At 39.3% G+C, this 19,829-nt stretch overlaps 1 protein-coding gene across 1 annotated transcript; it reads right to left on the bottom strand.

Moving 5' to 3' along the window:
- Nucleotides 1-3,027: 3,027 nt before the first annotated feature.
- Nucleotides 3,028-5,667, bottom strand: LOC120860805 (lithostathine-like). The gene is made up of 5 exons (XM_040236523.1): nt 5,558-5,667; nt 4,884-5,002; nt 4,551-4,688; nt 3,565-3,691; nt 3,028-3,313 (listed from the first exon to the last, which is right to left on the bottom strand). Exons 1-5 carry the CDS (start codon nt 5,631-5,633, stop codon nt 3,246-3,248), a joined length of 528 nt encoding a protein of 175 aa, XP_040092457.1. The 5' UTR covers nt 5,634-5,667; the 3' UTR covers nt 3,028-3,245.
- Between the last annotated feature and the right edge of the window lie 14,162 nt (nt 5,668-19,829).

The following is a 19,829-nucleotide window of genomic DNA, read 5'->3' as shown; positions in this document are numbered from 1 at the left end:
AACTTGAACTTCGTTATTCTCTTTCCCTTTTTCTCTAAGAGCTCCACTAAGAAAATTCATGTCCTCCATCCTTGTGGACACCTTCCTTAAATTTGTTGATAGTAATCATACCTGATCAGTTTATAATTTATATGATGCTATCTTCTTTGCTCTAATTATGGCTCAAAGATGCACAAGTAATTCAAACTTAAAACAACAATCCATGACATTTTTCTGTCTAGCAATATGGTCAGATTTATTTACAAAGACAGGAGAAAGTCAAGATTGTTCTTTAATCAGTTGAGGAAATAATATATGTTCTACTGATATTGCTGAGGAATCAGTATTCCCAGATGCTTCTGGCAACTCTCTTGAACTATAAAAAAATGAAGCCAGAAGAGGGATAAAAGATGCATATAAAAGAGAATGCAGACAGGAGAACCCCAGAGAAATGACATCAGTCCTGGTCAAACTAGCTCAAAGCCTTCCTTACTGTTCAGTTCATTTCAGTCGTGTCTGACTCTTTGTGATCCCATGAACTGCAGCACACCAGGACTCCCTGTCCATCACCGACTCCGGGAGTCTACCCAAACCCATGTCCATTGAGTCAGTGATGCGATCCAGCCATCTCATCCTCTGTCGTCCCCTTCTCCTCCTGCCTCCAATCCCTCCCAGCATCAAAGTCTTTTCCAAGGAGTCAACTCTTCGCATGAGGTGGCCAAAGTACTGGAGTTTCAGCTTTAGCATCATTCCTTCCAAAGAAATCCCAGGGTTGATCTCCTTCAGAATGGACTGGTTGGATCTCCTTGCTGTCCAAGGGACTCTCAAGAGTCTTCACCTTACTGTTAAATATTTTCAATTATGTGATTTAGTAAATACCTTTATTTTTTTGAACCAATCATGTTGGGATTTTTCTTTCTTTCAACTGAAAATATCCTAAGATATTGAGTTCTCCAATAGGAAGAATAGGATCCGGTCCCCATAGCTGTGTTAGCTCACCTCCCATTGAAAATGGAACTCAACTAAGATAGAAACTGACACAAGCACAATCAGTGTATACTTTTCAAACCCATTTTGTTACTTTAACGAGGGCAGAAAATCAAGACATCTGGAATAGAACAATTCTAAGTTCATCTAAACTGTTAATTATTTCCACCAAAAGCTCTAAAGGAGTATTTAGTCAAAGCAGTCTACCTTAGAAATAGGATATGAAACTTAACAAACAATTTTAAAAATACACTGACCATTCATTTCATCTCTTCATTTGGGAAGCAAAACTCTTATATGACAACACCGTAGTACTCTTAGTCCATGTGGAAAATTTTATCAGTGGTCTTGAAAGGGTAACAGGCAGGAAGGTTAGGGGCCCCCTAATAGAGGAAATAGGCTGCAAGTGTCAAACATTTTTTATCTCTCTCTTAAGGGGCAGGAGGAAACAAACAACAAGTGTCAGATTTTTTTCCTTCTCTATACAAAATTAAAAGGTTTCTTTTAAAATTCTGTGTTGTCATGATGACACCTGGTTCCATGTAACTTAACTTTTCTCAAACTTTCAGCTAACCAATGTGTTTTTCTTATGGAAATGCTTATCTCAAGCTATGTTAATGAACTATGTATTTACCCTAGGCTCTCTCTTTCTTCAAGTCCTTTTGCCTAAGATTCAGAACCCATAATGGCTCAACAAAAATGTATGTTTTACTCAGGAAAATGTTCTTAAGCTATGTTAATGAGACTATGTATTTGCTTGGAAATCTGCCTTTCTTCAAGATACCATGATTGAGTCAAACAATCGACATGAGTCAGTTGTTTTATGGCCCAAGATGACTCACCTTGTGCCATTGCTATCTCAAAATGCATGTTGTGGGTGAGGGCACTGGTGCCACTCTCTGAGTTTTGAGAAATTTCCTTTCTCTAATTAGCAGCCTCAGCCTGCTAATGGGTATATAACTTCTTGCTGGAAAAACTAGCAAGGGAAAACAGTTTCTGCCCCCTTCTGATGTCTATGTCAGAAGCCTTCTCTATCTATTTTATATTTTAATAAAACTTTATTACACAAAAGCTCTGAGCAATCAAGCCTCATCACTGGCCCCAGATTGTTGCCCTCTCCTCCAGAGGCCAAGAATCCCAGCATCTTTCACAGCTCAGCAACAACCTTTCAGTTTCATATGAAAAAATGCTTTTTTCTAAATTAAGGAATATTTTTTCCACAATAGAATCTTGTGGCAAGGGTGGGGTGGTGATAAAGTGAAAGGCAAATTAGTGGTCTTGAAATATGCAGATAACACGAGACAGACATCTGGTTCTTGCCTTCAGATAGGTGATGCGAATTTCTCCAGAAAACTGTCACTTTTTTAATTCAAAATATGCAAAAGAAATCCTACCAGACAATAAGTTGACCCAAATCCTGTCCTAACTGTGTCAAAATATTTCAAGGGCCAAGATGAAGGACATTCTGGGATCGGTTTTCCCAAGGGCCATCTAGGAACAGGGTTATCTAGGAATGTGGTTAGATGGACTCATGTCATCTGACTATGGGAAGGGAAGAGTGAAAGTTGAAAGACATTAAAAAATTGTACAACAATTTGAAAGCTTACCTTTTGTCTGTCAAAACTAATAACAAAACAATTAGGTTTGCATTTTGAATGTTTTATGTATTAATTTTTTAATTTATTCATTTCATTTGTATTTTATGAATATTAATAAAATCTGTTCATTATCCTTTTTACTTATGGTTTAGGAAATAATGTTCTAAACATCATCTCCTAAACTGGTTGCCTCATACATTTAGAGACTTGGCCTAGGAGAATGTGTAAGCAGTAGAGTGTGTGGGAGAGCAAAGTCTTTAAATGGCCACAATCCACATCCTACAGAGAAACAGTGCTGATGTACTCTATCCACAAAAACACCAAGAGGAATACATATATACATATAGTTATTTCCCCAGAGACCTGAGTAAAACTGAGCAGAGATTGACCCCAGATTCTCTTCACTCAATCATTTCCTCTCCAGAATTTATGTATGAGAATGAAGCAGTGAAGACAAGCAAAGGAAAACTAAAACTAAATTTTTTTATTATAGTATCATGAAAACTCAGATTATAAAGCATACAAAAGAACTTGAAATGAGGCTGGGGAGGAGGGAAAGACAGAATGAGGTGGTCAGGGTGAGGGTGTAAGGAAAATATCCCCTTCCAATTGGGTCTTCACACTTGGTTCCAAGTCCATGATGAGCTGCACAAGACGCAGGCTGCTGACTTCCCATCTGATCTAGCCCTTGAACTTGCAGATATAGGGTAGGTTCACATGACAGTTATGATCTTTCCATTTCAGATATCCTAGAGAGACAAAAGAGCTTGAGTCGATGGGGTTGGTGCAGCCTGAGGACCCAATGGAGAGGAATCCCAGATTCTGGCCTTTCACCAAAGTCCTACTCAAAGGGAAGAAGATAGAAAGAGAGATGAGAGGGGATGGGAGCAGACAAACCAAAACTGTACTTCATAGCAGAGGAGGATTCTCTGAGGATCAAGCCCGGAAATCAGGGATGAAAGGAAAAGACTAAGTAGAAGTGACCTTCTCTGTTTCTTACCTGATGTTCTGGACAGGACCCCACAGTGACCAAGGTTTGAGACAGTGGCAGGATTTCTCTCCCAGGCAAAATAATTGAGCACATCAGTGCTACTCCATTCCCATCCACCAGCATTGGGCTCAGAGCCCTATGGAGCAGAGGATGGAGTTAGGTGAGATAGAAAGGCCTTTAGAATTCTCCTGGCCTGATGCCCTCTGCTGGAATGCCTGGTCCCCTCCACAGCATCATGGAATTGGCTCTGCTCTTCCAGATGATGCCCCACAGCTCTCCTCTAGGAAACTCTCCCTAACTCCCTGCTTTACTTGGCAAATTCCACAGCCAATAGTCACAAAGGCCAATAGAACACCTCAGAGTAACATGTCACTATCTGAACTACACTTGGGGATGCATTTGTGCTTATCCTCTAAACCTCTGAGACAAGGCCTGTTTTATAAAAAAGGAAAGTGAGAATGCAAGTCTCTCAGTCCTGTCCAACTCTTTGCTACCCCATGGACTACACAGTCCATGGAGTTCTCCAGGCCAGAATGCTGGGGTGTAATCCGTTCCCTTCTTCAGGGGGTCTTCCCATCCCAGGGATTGAATCCAGGTCTCCTGCATTGCAGGCAGATTCTTTACCAGCTAAGCCACCAGGGAAGCCCATTAAAAAAAAAGAAAAGAAAAATGTATCAATCCTAAATCTTGATTTAGGACTTGCTAAGCACAGCATATTCAGACTCAGGGAAGCATAGAGAATTACAAAGCATGCTTGTGTGAATTGTGTAAAAGCTTGATAAGAGGTAGATTAACTTTAGCAGGAGTCTAGGAACTGACACAGAACTCAGCTCTTCAACTGCCCTCAAGGCCCTCATTTTCCCCAGTTATCGCCTGAGTTCCAGGGATCTCTTGGGTAGTTTCTGGGCTGGCAAATGGGATGGGGGTGGGAGGGGGGGGAGCTGAGTGGCCATAGCATCTTTGGAAGTAACAAATTATAAAGGAAATAAATATACCTCTGTTGGGTCATGGAGCCCAATCCAGATGTCTGACTGAGTATTCAAGTTGTCCCTAACCAAGGAGGCCAGGAAGGCTCCCTCAGTCCCACTGAGCACAGACGCAAGGTGTCCTGAGGGTCTCTTCTGGCAGGCCATCTGTGTGGGGAAGGGAGAGACACAGGAGAAGCTTGAGATACCACTAGGGGAAGGGCAGGGCCAAGAAGGGATGTGTTTGCAAACATGAACTTCTTATTCTCAAACTATGGAAGCTCTTAAGGATCCCCATTCCCCACAACCCTGTCTCTGATTTGCTTCTCTTTATCTCTATTAACTGCAAACCCCGGAACTCACATTTGCACTCATCCAGCTTCTGGCTGCTTTATACAAGACATAGCAGTAGGACCCATAGGCTACGGAGCCTCTGGGACAGCTGATCCTTTCAGAGAGCAGTTTTATCTCGGGATCTTGCCCTGAAAAAGAAGAAATAAGAGAGAGGGATGAGGTAAAATGGAGATAAGGGATTAAAGTACAGAGGTGACCTTGGAGAATATCTATGAGGCCAGTGCTTGGGGCAGCGATACCAAACTCCTAAGTACCTCTCACCATTGCCAACATTCCAAGGATTTATCTTTCTTAAAGTATGAACTAGATGTACTAGTTGGGAGATGGTGTGTTTTCTTTTTATGTATCTGCCTAATTCAAACACTCTTTTCCTCCTCTGGACTGTTTGTTCCTACACTGGATCCTCATCATTCTTCTACTCTTATCTCTGCTTTTCCTCCTTAATCAACTCACATAAATTAAACACTACTGAGAAAATGAAAATCATCTCATTCCGCTGTTATTGAACCCCTGGGGTGCCTCCTACCACTAGGTACCCTGAAGGAAGGAGTGATGACTCAGGAATCCAGGCCTTTATGTTGTGTGAGGATATCCCATTACCAGGGGAGGCACAGGAGCTTTCCTCCTCGTCTTGGCCCTGAGCAGACCCTGGGAACCCAGTGCTAGAGGCAGAGAAATCTCACCTTGGACCTGAGACAGGAGCATCAGGCAGGAGAGCAGCATCCAGGACAGTCTGGGGAGGCCCAGGGAAGGCAGCATTGTGTCCGTGAGGAGTGGAGGAAGCTAGAGAACTAAAAAAAGGGTGGTCAGAGAGAGGCTGTGAGAGACCCTCTGTTGTACCTCTTGTCTTTTCCTTCATCTAGTCCCCTAGGAAAAAATCCATCTTGGTAGCATCCCTCCCCTTCCATAGTGCTGGAAAAAATTAGAAAGTCTATACATCTTAGTGCACCTGCGATCTCCCAAGTCTGGCTTCCCCTGGTCTCAGAGCTCCCTTGTTCTCTGAAGACACAGGTCCTTGTATACTTCCCCCCATCACAGGTCTCACCTTGTCTCAGCTCCCACTTAACTATCTTGCAGGGATCTGCACTGGCTTGTCAGGGCAGAAAAGACTGGGCTTTTATAAGAGAATTTGAGGGAGGGGCACTGAAATAAATAGCAGGCAAGAGGAGCCAGGACAGGGACTCAAGGACATTCCTGCCACAGGGAGGAGTCTCTTCCCAGAAAAGCCTTGGAGTTGCCACAAATGCTGCCTCTTCCTCATTATCATATTAGTACTTTTTCCTGGAAGAGGTGAAGTTTGTTCTTCCCACTGACTTTTCCATAATTAGCCTCTGTGGCACAAAACAAGTTATTAATTGTTTAAGGGGCACGTCTACAGGAATAGTTCTTCCGGTTGACGTCTCAAGTGCTCACTCTTCTAGGCATACACATGTATTTTTTCTAATTATGTAGTGGAAATAAATAAATATTGGATTATTAAGTGGAGATGTGTATGGGAACTATAAGTATCACAGATAAGCGAGGGCAAGAAGATACTGAAAGTAAGAGAACAGAGGTTCAGCATTGCCTCTTCTACATGGTAGTTCATTTTAAAGAAACTTCAGAATCATCTCATAAGTCAAGGCTGCTGCTGCTGCTAAGTCGCTTCAGTCGTGTTCAATTCTGTGCCACCCCATTGATGGCAGCCCACCAGGCTCCCCCGTCCCTGGGATTCTCCAGGCAAGAACACTGGAGTGGGTTGCCATTTCCTTCTCCAATGCATGAAAGTGAATGGTGAAAGTGAAGTCATTCAATCGTGTCTGACGCTTAGGGACCTCATGGACTGCAGCCTACCAGGCTCCTCCATCTATGGGATTTTCCAGGCAAGAGTACTGGAGTGGGTTGCCATTATAGATGAGTCAAAATCTTAATCTTAAGTGAAATGAGAGGCATAAACTTCCCTTCCTGGTATTCTGAGAGATGGAGTTCCCCAGTGGATAATGATAATTTGATATAATAAGAGGCAATGAAGGAATTTCAAACCTAGGAGTTTTATAGTCACAGGCTGTAGAGCTAAAGGAAGAATGAGAGAGGGTGAAGGAATGATCAGAGGAGGATCTGGGTTAAATTGTAGATCTGATCCCACACTGCATATAAGTTAGATCTCTGCTCCTTCAAGATGCTCAGTCTGCTGGGCTGCTGACAATCACCTTCCAAGACTAACACTGGGCTATTGATGAAAAGTCATTTCTATTACACTCTAGTCAGGTGATCAGTGCTATATGAGCACACTAAGAAAACTTCATTAGTCAGGTTTATGTTTGAGCTGCCAGCTTTGGTAACTCTGAGATACACGACCTGCGATTGAGGTTCAGATTGGCCAATCTAGGGAAACATTATAGGAATTCTCTATATAGGCCCTGACCCTCATGTGATCTTTATAGCTAGTTTGTGTGCCAGTGGAGCTTTGCAAAGAGGTCAGTGCAAGCAGGGGTGTAATTGATTCATGTCCTGAGACTCCAAAATTGAATAGGACCCACAAATAATCTAATAGGAAGGATAGGAGAGCCAAGGGATTCTTTTCTTAAATAAAAAAAGGAAAGGAATTACTTCACAAATATGTGCAAGAATGTATAAATAAATACAAAGCCATAACTATCATGAGAGCTAGGGGAAATTAAAACTCAAATGATCAATTTATCATGGAAATGATGATTGTTAGGATTATTTGAAACATAATATTGCTACATTAAAATAATTATTTGAGGGAATTCCCTGACAGTCCAGTGGTTGAGAGTCCATGCTCTCATTGCTGAGGGCCCAGGTTCAATCCCAAGAAGGGTAAGTAAAACTCTACAAGCTGTGTGGTGTGGCCCAAAAAAGGAAAATTATTACTTGAGAAGAAGTAAATAGTAGTAATTACATATGGAAAATGGAATTCTGGAATTCTTGTGGGGAAAGATACCATTTTAGATTTAAGTAAAGATACCATTTAGATTAAAGTACCTGAAAGCTGTGGAGTCATCTATTCTAGTAAGTAAAATTTACTGTTTTCTTGATTAATAAAGCACAGCATTTGAGGGTTAATTGTGAAATTGCCAACATACCCATGGGAGAGCCAGAAGACAAAAAGGAAGATTTAGCTATCACAGGTAAAATTTCCCCTGTATTTAGCTGTCCTTGCTGTGATTTCATTACCAGAAAATCAGGAATGGAAGAAACATTCTAGAATATGGGTTTAGTGACTTAAAGAGAAGTAGTACTCCTCCAAGAAAATAGGGTCTATTTGACTATTTAGAGTGATCATTCTCAGCACTGTCTTGACATGAATGCTGAAAGTCTTAAATATTTCTAGAAACCCATAGCTTTTAGCTTCAAGGTAATTAAATTTGTGGGATTTTGAGCACATCAATATGTTGATGTGGGAAGCCTTGGGGCCTTTCCAGAGATTGTTCTGATTTTTCAATTCACCTGTGTATCACTGTTATTATCCTTTGCTAGAGATTTAACTCAGCAGTGGATATAAAGTGGAAAAGGAAGTGAACATGAAATTGGTAAACCAGATTTTGATTTCTGCTATACCTCTTCTTAACTATGTATCTATGCTGCCCATCATTCTTTAAGAGAGCCTGCCTCCCAATACCTGTTCCATCTCAGGAAGTTTTGTAAACAGCAGTTACGGAAGCCACCTCCTCCCATCCAAGTTTTTCTCATTCTAGCTTTGTTAATATTTCATTCTTGCTTTCCAATATACCCAAAATCTTTGCTCTGAACCAGAACCTTGCACTGTCTTCCAGATTTAGTGTTTAGTGTGCTTTCCCAGTTGGCTTAAATGATTTATAAGGAAACTCTCAGCATTGTGTTGTGCTTAGTCTCTCAGTTGTGTCCAACTCTTTGCAACCCCATGAACTATAGCCTGCCAGACTCCTCTGGCCATGGGGCTTCAAAAGGCAAGAATACTGGAGTGGGTTGTCATGCCTTCCTTCAGGGGATCTTTCCAACCCAGGGATGGAACACAGGTCTCCCACATTGCAAGTGGATTCTTTACCATCTGAGCCACCAGGGAAGCCCAAGAATACTGGAGTGGGTAGCTTATCCTTTCTCCAGGGGATCTTCCTGAACCAGGAATTGAACAAGGGTCTCCTGAATGGCAGGCATATTCTTTACCAGCTGAGCTACCAGTGAAGTCCTCCCTTAGGATTAAATCTCTATAATATGTGACATAAATTGTTTGGGCAAAATGCTAAACATTAAGGTATTTAGCCCTTAATTCTTAAGGGCTTAACATTCAAGCCCAGGAGGTTTTCAACTGAGTGATTTGTCTAGTCCCACCAGGCTTTGCCAACAAAGTCCATCTAGTCAAGGCTATGGTTTTTCCAGTGGTCATGTATGGATGTGAAAGTTGGACTGTGAAGAAGGCTGAGCGCCAAAGAATTGATGCTTTTGAATGGTGGTGTTGGAAAAGACTCTTGAAAGTCCCTTGCACTGCAAGGAGATCCAACCAGTCCATTCTGAAGGAGATCAGCCCTGGGATTTCTTTGGAGGGAATGATGCTGAAGCTGAAACTCCAGTACTTTGGCTACCTCATGCGAAGAGTTGACTCATTGGAAAAGACCCTGATTCTGGGAGGGATTGGGGTCAGGAGGAGAAGGGGATGACAGAGGATGAGATGTACATGAGTTTGGGTGCACATGAGTTTGGGTGAACTCTGGGAGTTGGTGATGGAAAGGGAGGCCTGGTATGCTGCGATTCGTGGGGTCGCAAAGAGTCGGACACGACTGAGCAACTGAACTGAACTGAACCAGACGATACCACAAAAGACTCTAAAGTTATTTATTTTTTTGACCAAAACAGATTTAGGACTCCACCAGAAGGTTATATACTAGATTCAAAGCAGCATGTCTGAAATGAGCAGAAACCCAACTGCCTTCAAGAATCACCAACCACATCCAGCATAATGTTAACCACACCCAGCATAATATTGACCACAGAAATTCAAATGCCTACATTTCCTAATCCCCTTGACTTGCTTAGCCAAACCATTGTTGGCTCTGATCTTTTATTTCCTACTGAACTCAGTTTTATATTGTTGTTGTTGTTCAGTCACTAAGTCATTTACAACTCTTTGTGACCCCATGGACTGTAGTACACCATGCTTCCCTGTCCTTCAGTATCTCTGAGTTTGCTCAAACTCATGTCCATTCAATCCCAGCATTTTCTTCTATTTTGACTTAGTATATGATTTTGTTTTTGCTAGGACTTTCCTTCCCTCCAGTGGAAATGTCCTGGCTTCCTTCCACCTACTGTATGCATTATGATACTACAAACAGCTTAAATAATACAGAGATTATTGATTCATTTAAGTATTCTGGAGGTAGACTGTTTCAAGTTTCACCTTCAGAAGCACACAGTTGTCAAGTATCTAGGTAGAGGTCTCCATGATGATCTTGGCCTTTCCCTCAAAATAACCACAGCAGCCTAGAGGTTGTCTGACAATTTCCAATGCATTAAAGAAAGAGCAGGAGGAACAAAATGTCTTCTTCTTATACATTTTTTCTTACTGTGGAGAAACATTTTTCTCACAAGCCCTTAGTCAATACAATGTTGTATCCTACTGGCCAATGTTAGGTTACAGTTCTCTACCATTAAAAAAAAATGTTACTAAAATTGCCTTAACTTACTTTGACCCTCATAATTCATCTCCTGGGACTGGGCATACCTTCTTCCAAGCCAAATTGGAATTTATAAGCAGAGTTTCAAATGAATATCTGTTATCAATCAGCATTTTCTACTGTACCTACAGCCATGCTTATCTTAAGATACTGATCACAGAGGGTATTTTGCTAAATTAATAGTCTTTATTACTGACCAGTTTGTGTCTTGATTCATGTATTAAGTTTTCTTCCCCTAATAAATGGTCATGAAGCTCTTCATCTGGAATTCTAGAACAGAGTTAGGGAAGCATCCATCGTTCCTTCCCCTATATCTATTCTGTCCCATTGAGTCCTCTAAAATTTTATGTCTTTCAGGCTGTCCAGAGCTTGACTTCTTCTGACCCAGTTAATAAAAATGGCCCTTTCCCTTAATATTTATAATCTCTTATTTTCTCTCTAGAAACTAGTCCCACTCAATTTAAGGGGAATATAAAATCCTCCAATTTCTGTCTGAGCCCCCAATGCACAAAATTTGTATGAGAAACTTTGTATGATATTCAATGCCTGAGTTCCCTAAAGTGTCTTCTTCTCCATCCTCCTACTGGGTTGTTGAGAATTCAAAGGTGCCTTGACTGAGACAGGACACAGACTTCTTTCATGCTGACTTAGTTTAAGTTATCTGCATATAAGGTACTGACATGCATTGCAATTCACTCAAGCAAAAGGGAATGTTTTAGGAAGAACAAAGATTTATCTCAGTACACCCAAGATTAGGACATATACCATCTCATGAAGTACTAGGAACAGGAAGAACACATTCAGACTGTGAGGATACACTCTTCTTCCTTTTCTCTTTATTTCACTGGGTTTTATTCATATTTTTTTCAGCCCATCAATTTCCTTGCCTTTGGGGTACAGGAAGAGTGATCCAACATAATAACTAGAGTTCTACTATACTTTTCACTTCATGGACTCAAAAGATTGAATATATTCTTAGTAAGCAAATTCATTTTCAGGAGAATATCTGATTAGTGTTCTGAGTCCAAGATTGTTCTGCTTGCCACATGATAGGTCAGTTAACCAAGAGGCAAAGTGTTGAGCCCAGGAATATGACTCTATTTGGAAAGCTGGCTGACCAAGAAGATGGCAGACTAATGTCTCAAAATAATCTTTTCTGTGTCTGAATGTCAGATGTTTTTGTAGACTGGAGAAGGGCAAGAGTTGAAGAAGTAAAGACCATTATCTTGCAAATATCTCCTGGGACAGTCAACCTTAGAGAGACAGTGTGCTAATCTCTTCAGGCAGAGGGGCAGGATTACCTGAGGCAGAGTATTATATATGATTATAATAGCAAAAGCAATGAAAAACAGAGGTTAAAGTCAAAGAAACAGATCCAGCATGGAGTCAAAATTGGCTCTTTCCTGCAACACTCGCATCCAATTAACTGGGGCAAAGAATTTAAGTCCTTTGGGATCATTGTGGGAGCTGCATTCACCTCTGAAATCGGAATTGTGGATAAGACCTAGTTCTTAGAGAAGGGGGCCAGGAAGTCACCCCATAAGAAGTTACTGCAGCAAATGGACTGTCTCAGCCTTTGGTTCTGATCTTGGCTTGTTTCCTGATCTAAATTCCCTTGGATATTTCCTCAGGTACATATCTGCTTCTGAACTTGGAATATCCTATACTTATCCAGGAGTTATCCTGCTAGCTGTTGTGTTCACTATTCTCAAGTATTTGTCTAATCCTCATCTGCTTCAAGAAATATATATTTAGCCTATTGTAATTTGAATTTCTACCAGTCACCGGGAATGAATGTACTGGTCCAAACATCTTCTCCAGTAGGATCAGTATATCCAAATAGAACCCTCAGACTCTGTTGGTGCCTCTGTCCTTGACTTTAAATAGATGTCAATGTATGGCAAAATCAATACAGTATTGTAAAGTAAAATTTAAAAAATAGATTTCAGTAGACAATCTGAATGAATATGACAGGAATTTATTGTTGTTTAGTCACTCAGCCGTGTCCGACTCTTTGCAACCCCTTGGACTGCAGTTCCCCAGGGTACTACGTCCATGGGATTTCCATGGCAACAAACCTTTAGTACATTGTTGTTTTCTTCTCCAGAGGATCTCCCTGACCCAGAGATCAAACATGTACATCCAGAATTGGCAGGCAGATTGCTTAACATTGAGCCACCAGGGAAACCCATGATAGTAGTAGTAAACACAAATAGTAAATCAGTTCAGTTCAGTTCAGTCACTCAGTCATGTCCAACTCTTTGTGACTCAATGAATTGCAGCACGCCAGGCCTCTCTGTCCATCACCAACTCCAGAAGTTCACTCAAACTCACGTCCATCAAGTCAGTGATGCCATCCAGCCATCTCATCCTCTGTTGTCCCCTTTTCCTGCTGCCCCCAATCCCTCCCAGCATCAGAGTCTTTTCCAATGACTCAACTCTTCCCATGAGGTGGCCAAAGTACTGGAGTTTCAGCTTTAGCATCATTCCTTCCAAAGAACACTCAGGACTGATCTCCTTTAGAATGGACTAGTTGGATCTCCTTGCAGTTCAAAGGACTCTCAAGAGTCTTCTCCAACACCATAGTTCAAAAGCATCAATTCTTTGGCACTCAGCTTTCTTCACAGTCCAACTCTCACATCTATACATGACCATTAGAAAAACCGTAGCCTTGACTAGATAGACCTTTGTTGGCAAAGTAATGTCTCTGCTTTTCAATATGCTGTCTAGGTTGATCATAACTTTCCTTCCAAGGAGTAAGCGTCTTTTAATTTCCTGGATACAATAACCATCTGCAGTGATTTTGGAGCCCCCCAAAATAAAGTTTGACATTGTTTCCACTGTTTCCCTATCTATTTCCCATGAAGTGATGGGACCAGATGCCATGATTTTCATTTTCTGAATGTTGAGCTTTATGCCAACTTTTTCACTCTCCTCTTTCACTTTCATCAAGAGACTTTTTAGTTCCTCTTCACTTTCTGCCATAAGGGTGTTGTCATCTGCATATCTGAGTTTATTGATATTTCTCCCGGCAATCTTTATTCCAGCTTGTGCTTCTTCCAGCCCAGCGTTTCTCATGATGTACTCTGCATATAAGTTAAATAAGCAGGGTGACAATATACAGCCTTGATGTACTCCTTAGTAAGTACAAATAATAGTTGGAAAAAAGTTAAGGGAACTGAGGGATCCTATATGTCAATATCACTGAATGTAACTTGTGTTTGAATTTTTATTTTTTAACAGGTTTTCTCTCTATTTCATTGTTGTGTTGTTGTTGTTCAGTTGCTAAGACATGTCCAATTCTACATAACCCCATGGACTGCAGCTTGCCAGGTTTTCTTGTCCTTCACTATCTCCAAGAGTGTGCTCAAACTCATATCTATTGAGTCAGTGATGCTATCCAATCATCTCATCCTGTGTCACCCCCTTACCCTCCTGCTCTCAATCTTACCCAGGCCCAGGATCTTTTCCTATGAGTTAGCTCTTCACATCAGGTAGCCAAAATATTGGAGCTTCAACTTCAACATTAGTTCTTCCAATGGATTTTCAAGGTCAATTCCCTTTGATTGACAGTTTTGATCTCCTTACAGTCCAAGAGACTCTCAAGAGTCTTTTCCAGTACCACAATTTGGAAGCATTAATTCTTTGACACTCAACCTTTTTCATGGTTCAACTCTCAATTCTGTACATGACGATTGGAGAAATCAAAGTTTTGACAACATGAATCTTTGTTGGCAAAGTGATGTCTCTTCCTTTTAATATGCTATATAGGTTTATCATAGCTTTTCTTTTAATTTCATGGCTGCAGTCACTGTCCACAGTGATTGTGGAGCCCAAGAAAATAAACTTTGTCACTCTTTCCACTTTATCCCAATCTATTTGGCATGAAGTGATGGAATCAGATGCCATGATCTTAGTTTTCTGAATGTTGAGTTTATTCCAGCTTTTTCACTCTCCCCTTTCACCCTCATCAAGAGGTTCTGTAGTTCCTCTTCATTTTTTGCCTTTAAAGTGGTATCATCTGCATATCTGAGGTTGCTGGTATTTCTCCCTGCAATCTTGATTCTACCTTGTGAGTCATCCAGCCCAGTATTTTACCTGATGTACTCTGCATATACATTAAGTAAGCAGGATGACAATAGACAGCCTTGATGTACTCCTTTCCCAATTTCAAACTAGTCTGTTGTTCCACGTCCAGTTCTAAGGGCTGCTTCTTGTCCTGTGTACAGATTTCTCAGGAGGCAGATAAGATGGTCTGGTGTTCCTGTCTCTCCAAGAATATTCCACAGTTTGTTGTGATCCATACAGTCAAAAGCTTGAGCACAGTCAATGAAGCAGAAGTAGATTATTTTTTATATTTCTTTGCCTTTTCTATGATTCATTGGATGTTGGCAATTTGATCTCTGGTTCCTCTGCCTACTCTAAACCCCACTTGTACATCTGGAAGCTCTCAGTTCATGTACTATTGCAGCCCAGCCTAGCTTGAAGGATTTTGAGCATTACCTTCTAACTTAAAATAAAAATAATTGTGCAGTAGTTTGAACATTCTTTGGCGTTGCTCTTCTTTGAGACTGGAATGAAAACTAACCTTTTCCAGTTCTGTGGCCATGGCTGACTTTTCCAAATTTGCTAACATATTGCAGGTGGCACTTTAACACCATCATGTTTTAGTATTTTAAACAGCTCAACTGGAATTCCACCACCTCCAATAGCTTTGTTTGTAGTAATGCTTCCTAAATCCCACTTGACTTCATACTCCAGGAAGTCTGGCTCTAGGTGAGTGACCACATCATCATGGTTACCTGAGTCATTAAGACCTTTTTTGTATAGTTCTGTGCATTCTTGCTATTTCTTCTTAATCTCTTTTGCTTCCGTTAGGTCTTTACCATTTCTGTCCTATATTGTGCCCATCCTCGCATGAAATGTTGTCTTGATATCTCCAGTTTTCTTGAAGAGGTTTCTAGTCTTCCCTTTCTATTATTTTCCTCTATTTTTTTCATTGTTCACCCACAAAGGCTTTCTTATCTCTCTCTGCTATTCTCTATTCATATTTTCTACTTTATAATGTCTTTATTAACTAATTGAGTAGTTTGTTCAATTACTATATTTACACATGTAGATTTAATAATTTACAATTTAATTCCTAGTAGTAAGAGAGGAATTCTTCCTCTTATAGTAGCCAAGGCTCAGTCTTAAGTTTTATTTACCAAAAGGTAAAGTATCTAATCTGTAATTTTTATTCTTATTACCTTCCAAGTCCAATAATAGTAATATTTGCAGCCCAGCCTTAGTCAGCATTGCCAGAATAATATGAGAAGTAAATTATCCTTTTGCAGGAATTCAGTATCTTTCTTCCAAGAATATCAAAATGTGAAAAGTTCCAGGAACATGACTTAGAAGAGCCCAGGTCAAAGCTATCCTTGAAGCATATGGAAGATTTTATGGAAGATTTAAAACTAAAGGACACAGTTTAGGATATATTAGTCAAATATTAGGAGGTTAGCTTGGTTCTTTCATCTTATCCTAAATCTGTCAGTATAAAATATACAGATAACATGTACTTTGTGAAACAAGGCAAACAACAAAACCTCAAAGCCCTTGAGGCAATGAGGAAGGTTATTAGTGTATTGGAAAGCTGATACTATAGCTCTTTGAATTTTATTAGTCATATTCTTGTAATGAACAGTAACTCTTAACAGTATCTACCTTATGGCTTATGCAGTTATTGGGGGCAATAAAGTTTTATCAGAAAACTGCCTCAACTTTATTTGGTTTCAGAGTCTCACATTTGAAACAGTTCCCTCTTACATATCATGTTTGTTCTTGTAATATATCCATTGAGTATTTTGTAAAAGTTATCAGCTGTTATTTATTTTTCTTTTAGGATTAACTGGTCATAATACAAGTATAGTTCTTCATTTGAGAAATAATTAAGATTATGTTTCCAACAGATTCCCATCAATTATATTTAGTTTGTTGGTGGTAATTCTGCAGCTATGAACTGCATTTCCAGTGGTAATATTTCCTTTGGTGAAAAAATAAAAATAAAAAGAAATATATCCTTAATCATATTGCATTTTTTTCCTTTTTATTGAAGTATAATTGATTTAAAACATTAGTTTCAGTTGTGTATTATGATTCAATATATTATACATTATACTCCACTTCGGAGAAGGCAATGGCAACCCACCCCAGTACTCTTGCCTGGAAAATCCCATGGACAGAGGAGCCTGGTAGGCTGCAGTCTACGGGGTCGCTAAGAGTCAGGCACAACTGAGCTACTTCACTTTCACATTTCACTTTCATGCATTGGAGAAGGAAATGGCAACCCACTCCAGTATTCTTGCCTGGAGAATCCCAGGGACAGGGGAGCCTGGTGGGCTGCCATCTATGGGGCTGCACAGAGTCGGACACGACTAAAGCTACTTAGCAGCAGCATACTGTATTTAAATTTATTGTAAAATATTGACTATTTTCACTGTGCTATACAATACATTCTTGAATCTTATTTATTTTATGAATGCTAGGTTTCTACCTCTTAATCTCATACTTCTACCTTGCCCTTCCCCTCTTCCCTCTGCTCACAAAATCCACTAGATTTTCTGTAAATCTGTAAATCTATTTCTGCTTTGTTGTATTCATTAATGTTTCATTTTTTTAGAGTCAACATATAAGTGACAACATACAGCATCTTTCTTTCTCTGTCTGATATATTCACTCTGTATAACACATAATACCCTCCAAGTCTATCCAGACTGCTGCAAATAGCAAAATTTCTTTCCTTTTCTATGACTAATTTTCTATTAAATGCATGTGTATTTTATATATATATATATATATATAAAGAACATATATAGAGAGAATAGCACTGACATATATATGTCAATACATATATTGACATATATGTGTATATATGTGTGTGTGTGTATGAGATATATATATATATATATATATGAACGTTTAGGTTACATATATATCTTGGCTATTGTAAATAATGTTGCGTTGAGCATTATGATACAGGTATCTTTTTTAATTTATGGCTTTTAATTTCTATGAATATATAACTAGGAATGCAATTACTAGATCACATAGCACTTATATTTTTAGTTGTTTGAGAAAACTCCATACTGTTTTCCACAGAGGCTGCACCAATTTACATTGGTACTCACAGTTTACTAGGGTTCCCTTTTCTCTGCATTCTTGCCAACATTAAACATTCATGAATTTTTGCTAGTATACATTCTGACAGATTGATACCTCATTGTTCTCATCATAGTTTTTTTTGTTTTTAATTGCTTTAAATGTCGTATTGGTTTCTGTCTTATAACAATGTCAACTAGTCATCATTATATAGGTATATATCCCCTCCTACAAAGCTTCCCTCCACCCTCCTATCCCGCTACTTTAGGTCATCACAGAATGACATGAAGGGCTCCCTATGTTATGTAGAGGCTTCCCACTAGCTATTTATTTTACACATTGTAATATATATATATATATATATATATATATATATATATATCAGTGGTATTCTCTCAGTTTGTCCCACCATCTCTTTTTCCCTCTGTGTCCACAAGTCCATCTTTATATCTGCATCTCCATTTCTTCCCAATAAATAAGTTCAACAGTACTATTTTTCTAAATGACACCTATATACATTAATATATGACATTTGTTTTTCTCTGATTCACTTCCCTCTGTATAACAGTGTCTAGGTTTATCCACCTCACTACAGCTGACTCAAAATTGTTCCTTTTTATGGATGAGTAATATTCATTGTATATGTGTACTACAACTTCTTTATCTATTCATCAGTAAATGAATATCTAGGTTGCTTCCATGTTCTGGCTACTGTAAGTAGTGCTCCAGTGAACACTTCTTTAATAATGAGTGATATTGAGCATCTTTTCATGTCTTTATTAGCCATCTGTAGTTATTCTTTGGAGAAATGTCTGTTCAACACAGTTTTGGAAGTTCTAGCCATAGCAATCAGAGGAGGAGAAAAAGAAATAAAAGGAATCCACATTGGAAAAGAAGTAAAACTCTCATTGATGGTAGATGACACGATCCTCTACACAGAAAACCCTAAAGAAACAACCAGAAAATTACTAGAGCTAATCAATGAATATAGTGAAGTTGCAAGATATAAAATTAATACACAGAAATCTCTTGCATTCCTATACACTAACTATAAAAAATCAGAAAGAGAAATTAAGGAAACAATCACACTGCAACAAAAAGAATAAAATACTCAGGAATAAATTTACCTAAAGAAACAAAAGACCTTTATATACAAAATTATAAAAAATTGATGAAAGAAATCAAAATGACACAAATAGATAGAGAAATATACCATGTTCTTGGATTGGAAGAATCAATATAGTGAAAATGAGTATACTATCCAAGTGAAAGTGAAATGAAGTTACTCAGTTGTGTCCAACTCTTTGTGACCCTGTGGACTGTAGCCTACCAAGCTCCTCTGTCCATGGGATTCTCCAGGCAAGAATACTGGAGTGGGTTGCCATTTCCTTCTCCAGGGGATCTCCCGACCCAGGGATCGAACCTGGGTTTCCCGCATTGGAGGCAGACGCTTTAACCTCTGAGCCACCAGGGAAGCCCAAAGCAATCTACAAATTCAACCCAATTACTATCAAATTACCAATGATATTTTTCACAGAACTAGAACTAGAAATAATTTCACAGTCTGTGTGGAAACACAAAAGACCTCAAATAGCCAAAGCAATCTTGAGAAAGAAAAATGGAACTGCAGGAATCAACATTCCTGACTTCGACTGTACTACACGGTTATGGTCATCAAGACAGTATGGTTCTGGCACAAAGACAGAAGTATAGATCAATGGAACAAAATAGAAAGCCCAGAAATAAATACATGCACCTATGGACATTTTATCTTTGACAAAAGAAGCAAAAACATACAATGGAGAAAAGATAGTCTCTTCAAAAAGTGGTGCTGGAAAAACTGGTCAAATATGTGTAAAAGAATGAAACTAGAATATTCTCATACAAAACAATAAACTCAAAATGAATTAAAGACATAAATGTAAGATTAGAAGCTATACAGCATAAGCAGAACACTCCAACATAAATCACAGCAAGATCCTCTATGACTCACTTCCCAGAGTAATGGAAATAAAAACAAAAATAAACAACTGGGACTTAATTAAACTTAAAAGCTTTTACACAACAAAGGAAACTATAAGTAACTTGAAAAGACAGCCCTCAGAATGGGAAAAAGTGATAGCAAATCAAACAGCTGACAAAGAATTAATCTAAATATAAAAAT

This window comes from Oryx dammah, unplaced genomic scaffold (assembly GCF_014754425.2).
Source record: "Oryx dammah isolate SB20612 unplaced genomic scaffold, SCBI_Odam_1.1 HiC_scaffold_11203, whole genome shotgun sequence".
Lineage (NCBI taxonomy): Eukaryota > Metazoa > Chordata > Mammalia > Artiodactyla > Bovidae > Oryx > Oryx dammah.
The sequence above is the reverse complement of the archived record's forward strand: the minus strand, read 5'-3'. Positions and strand labels throughout refer to the sequence as shown.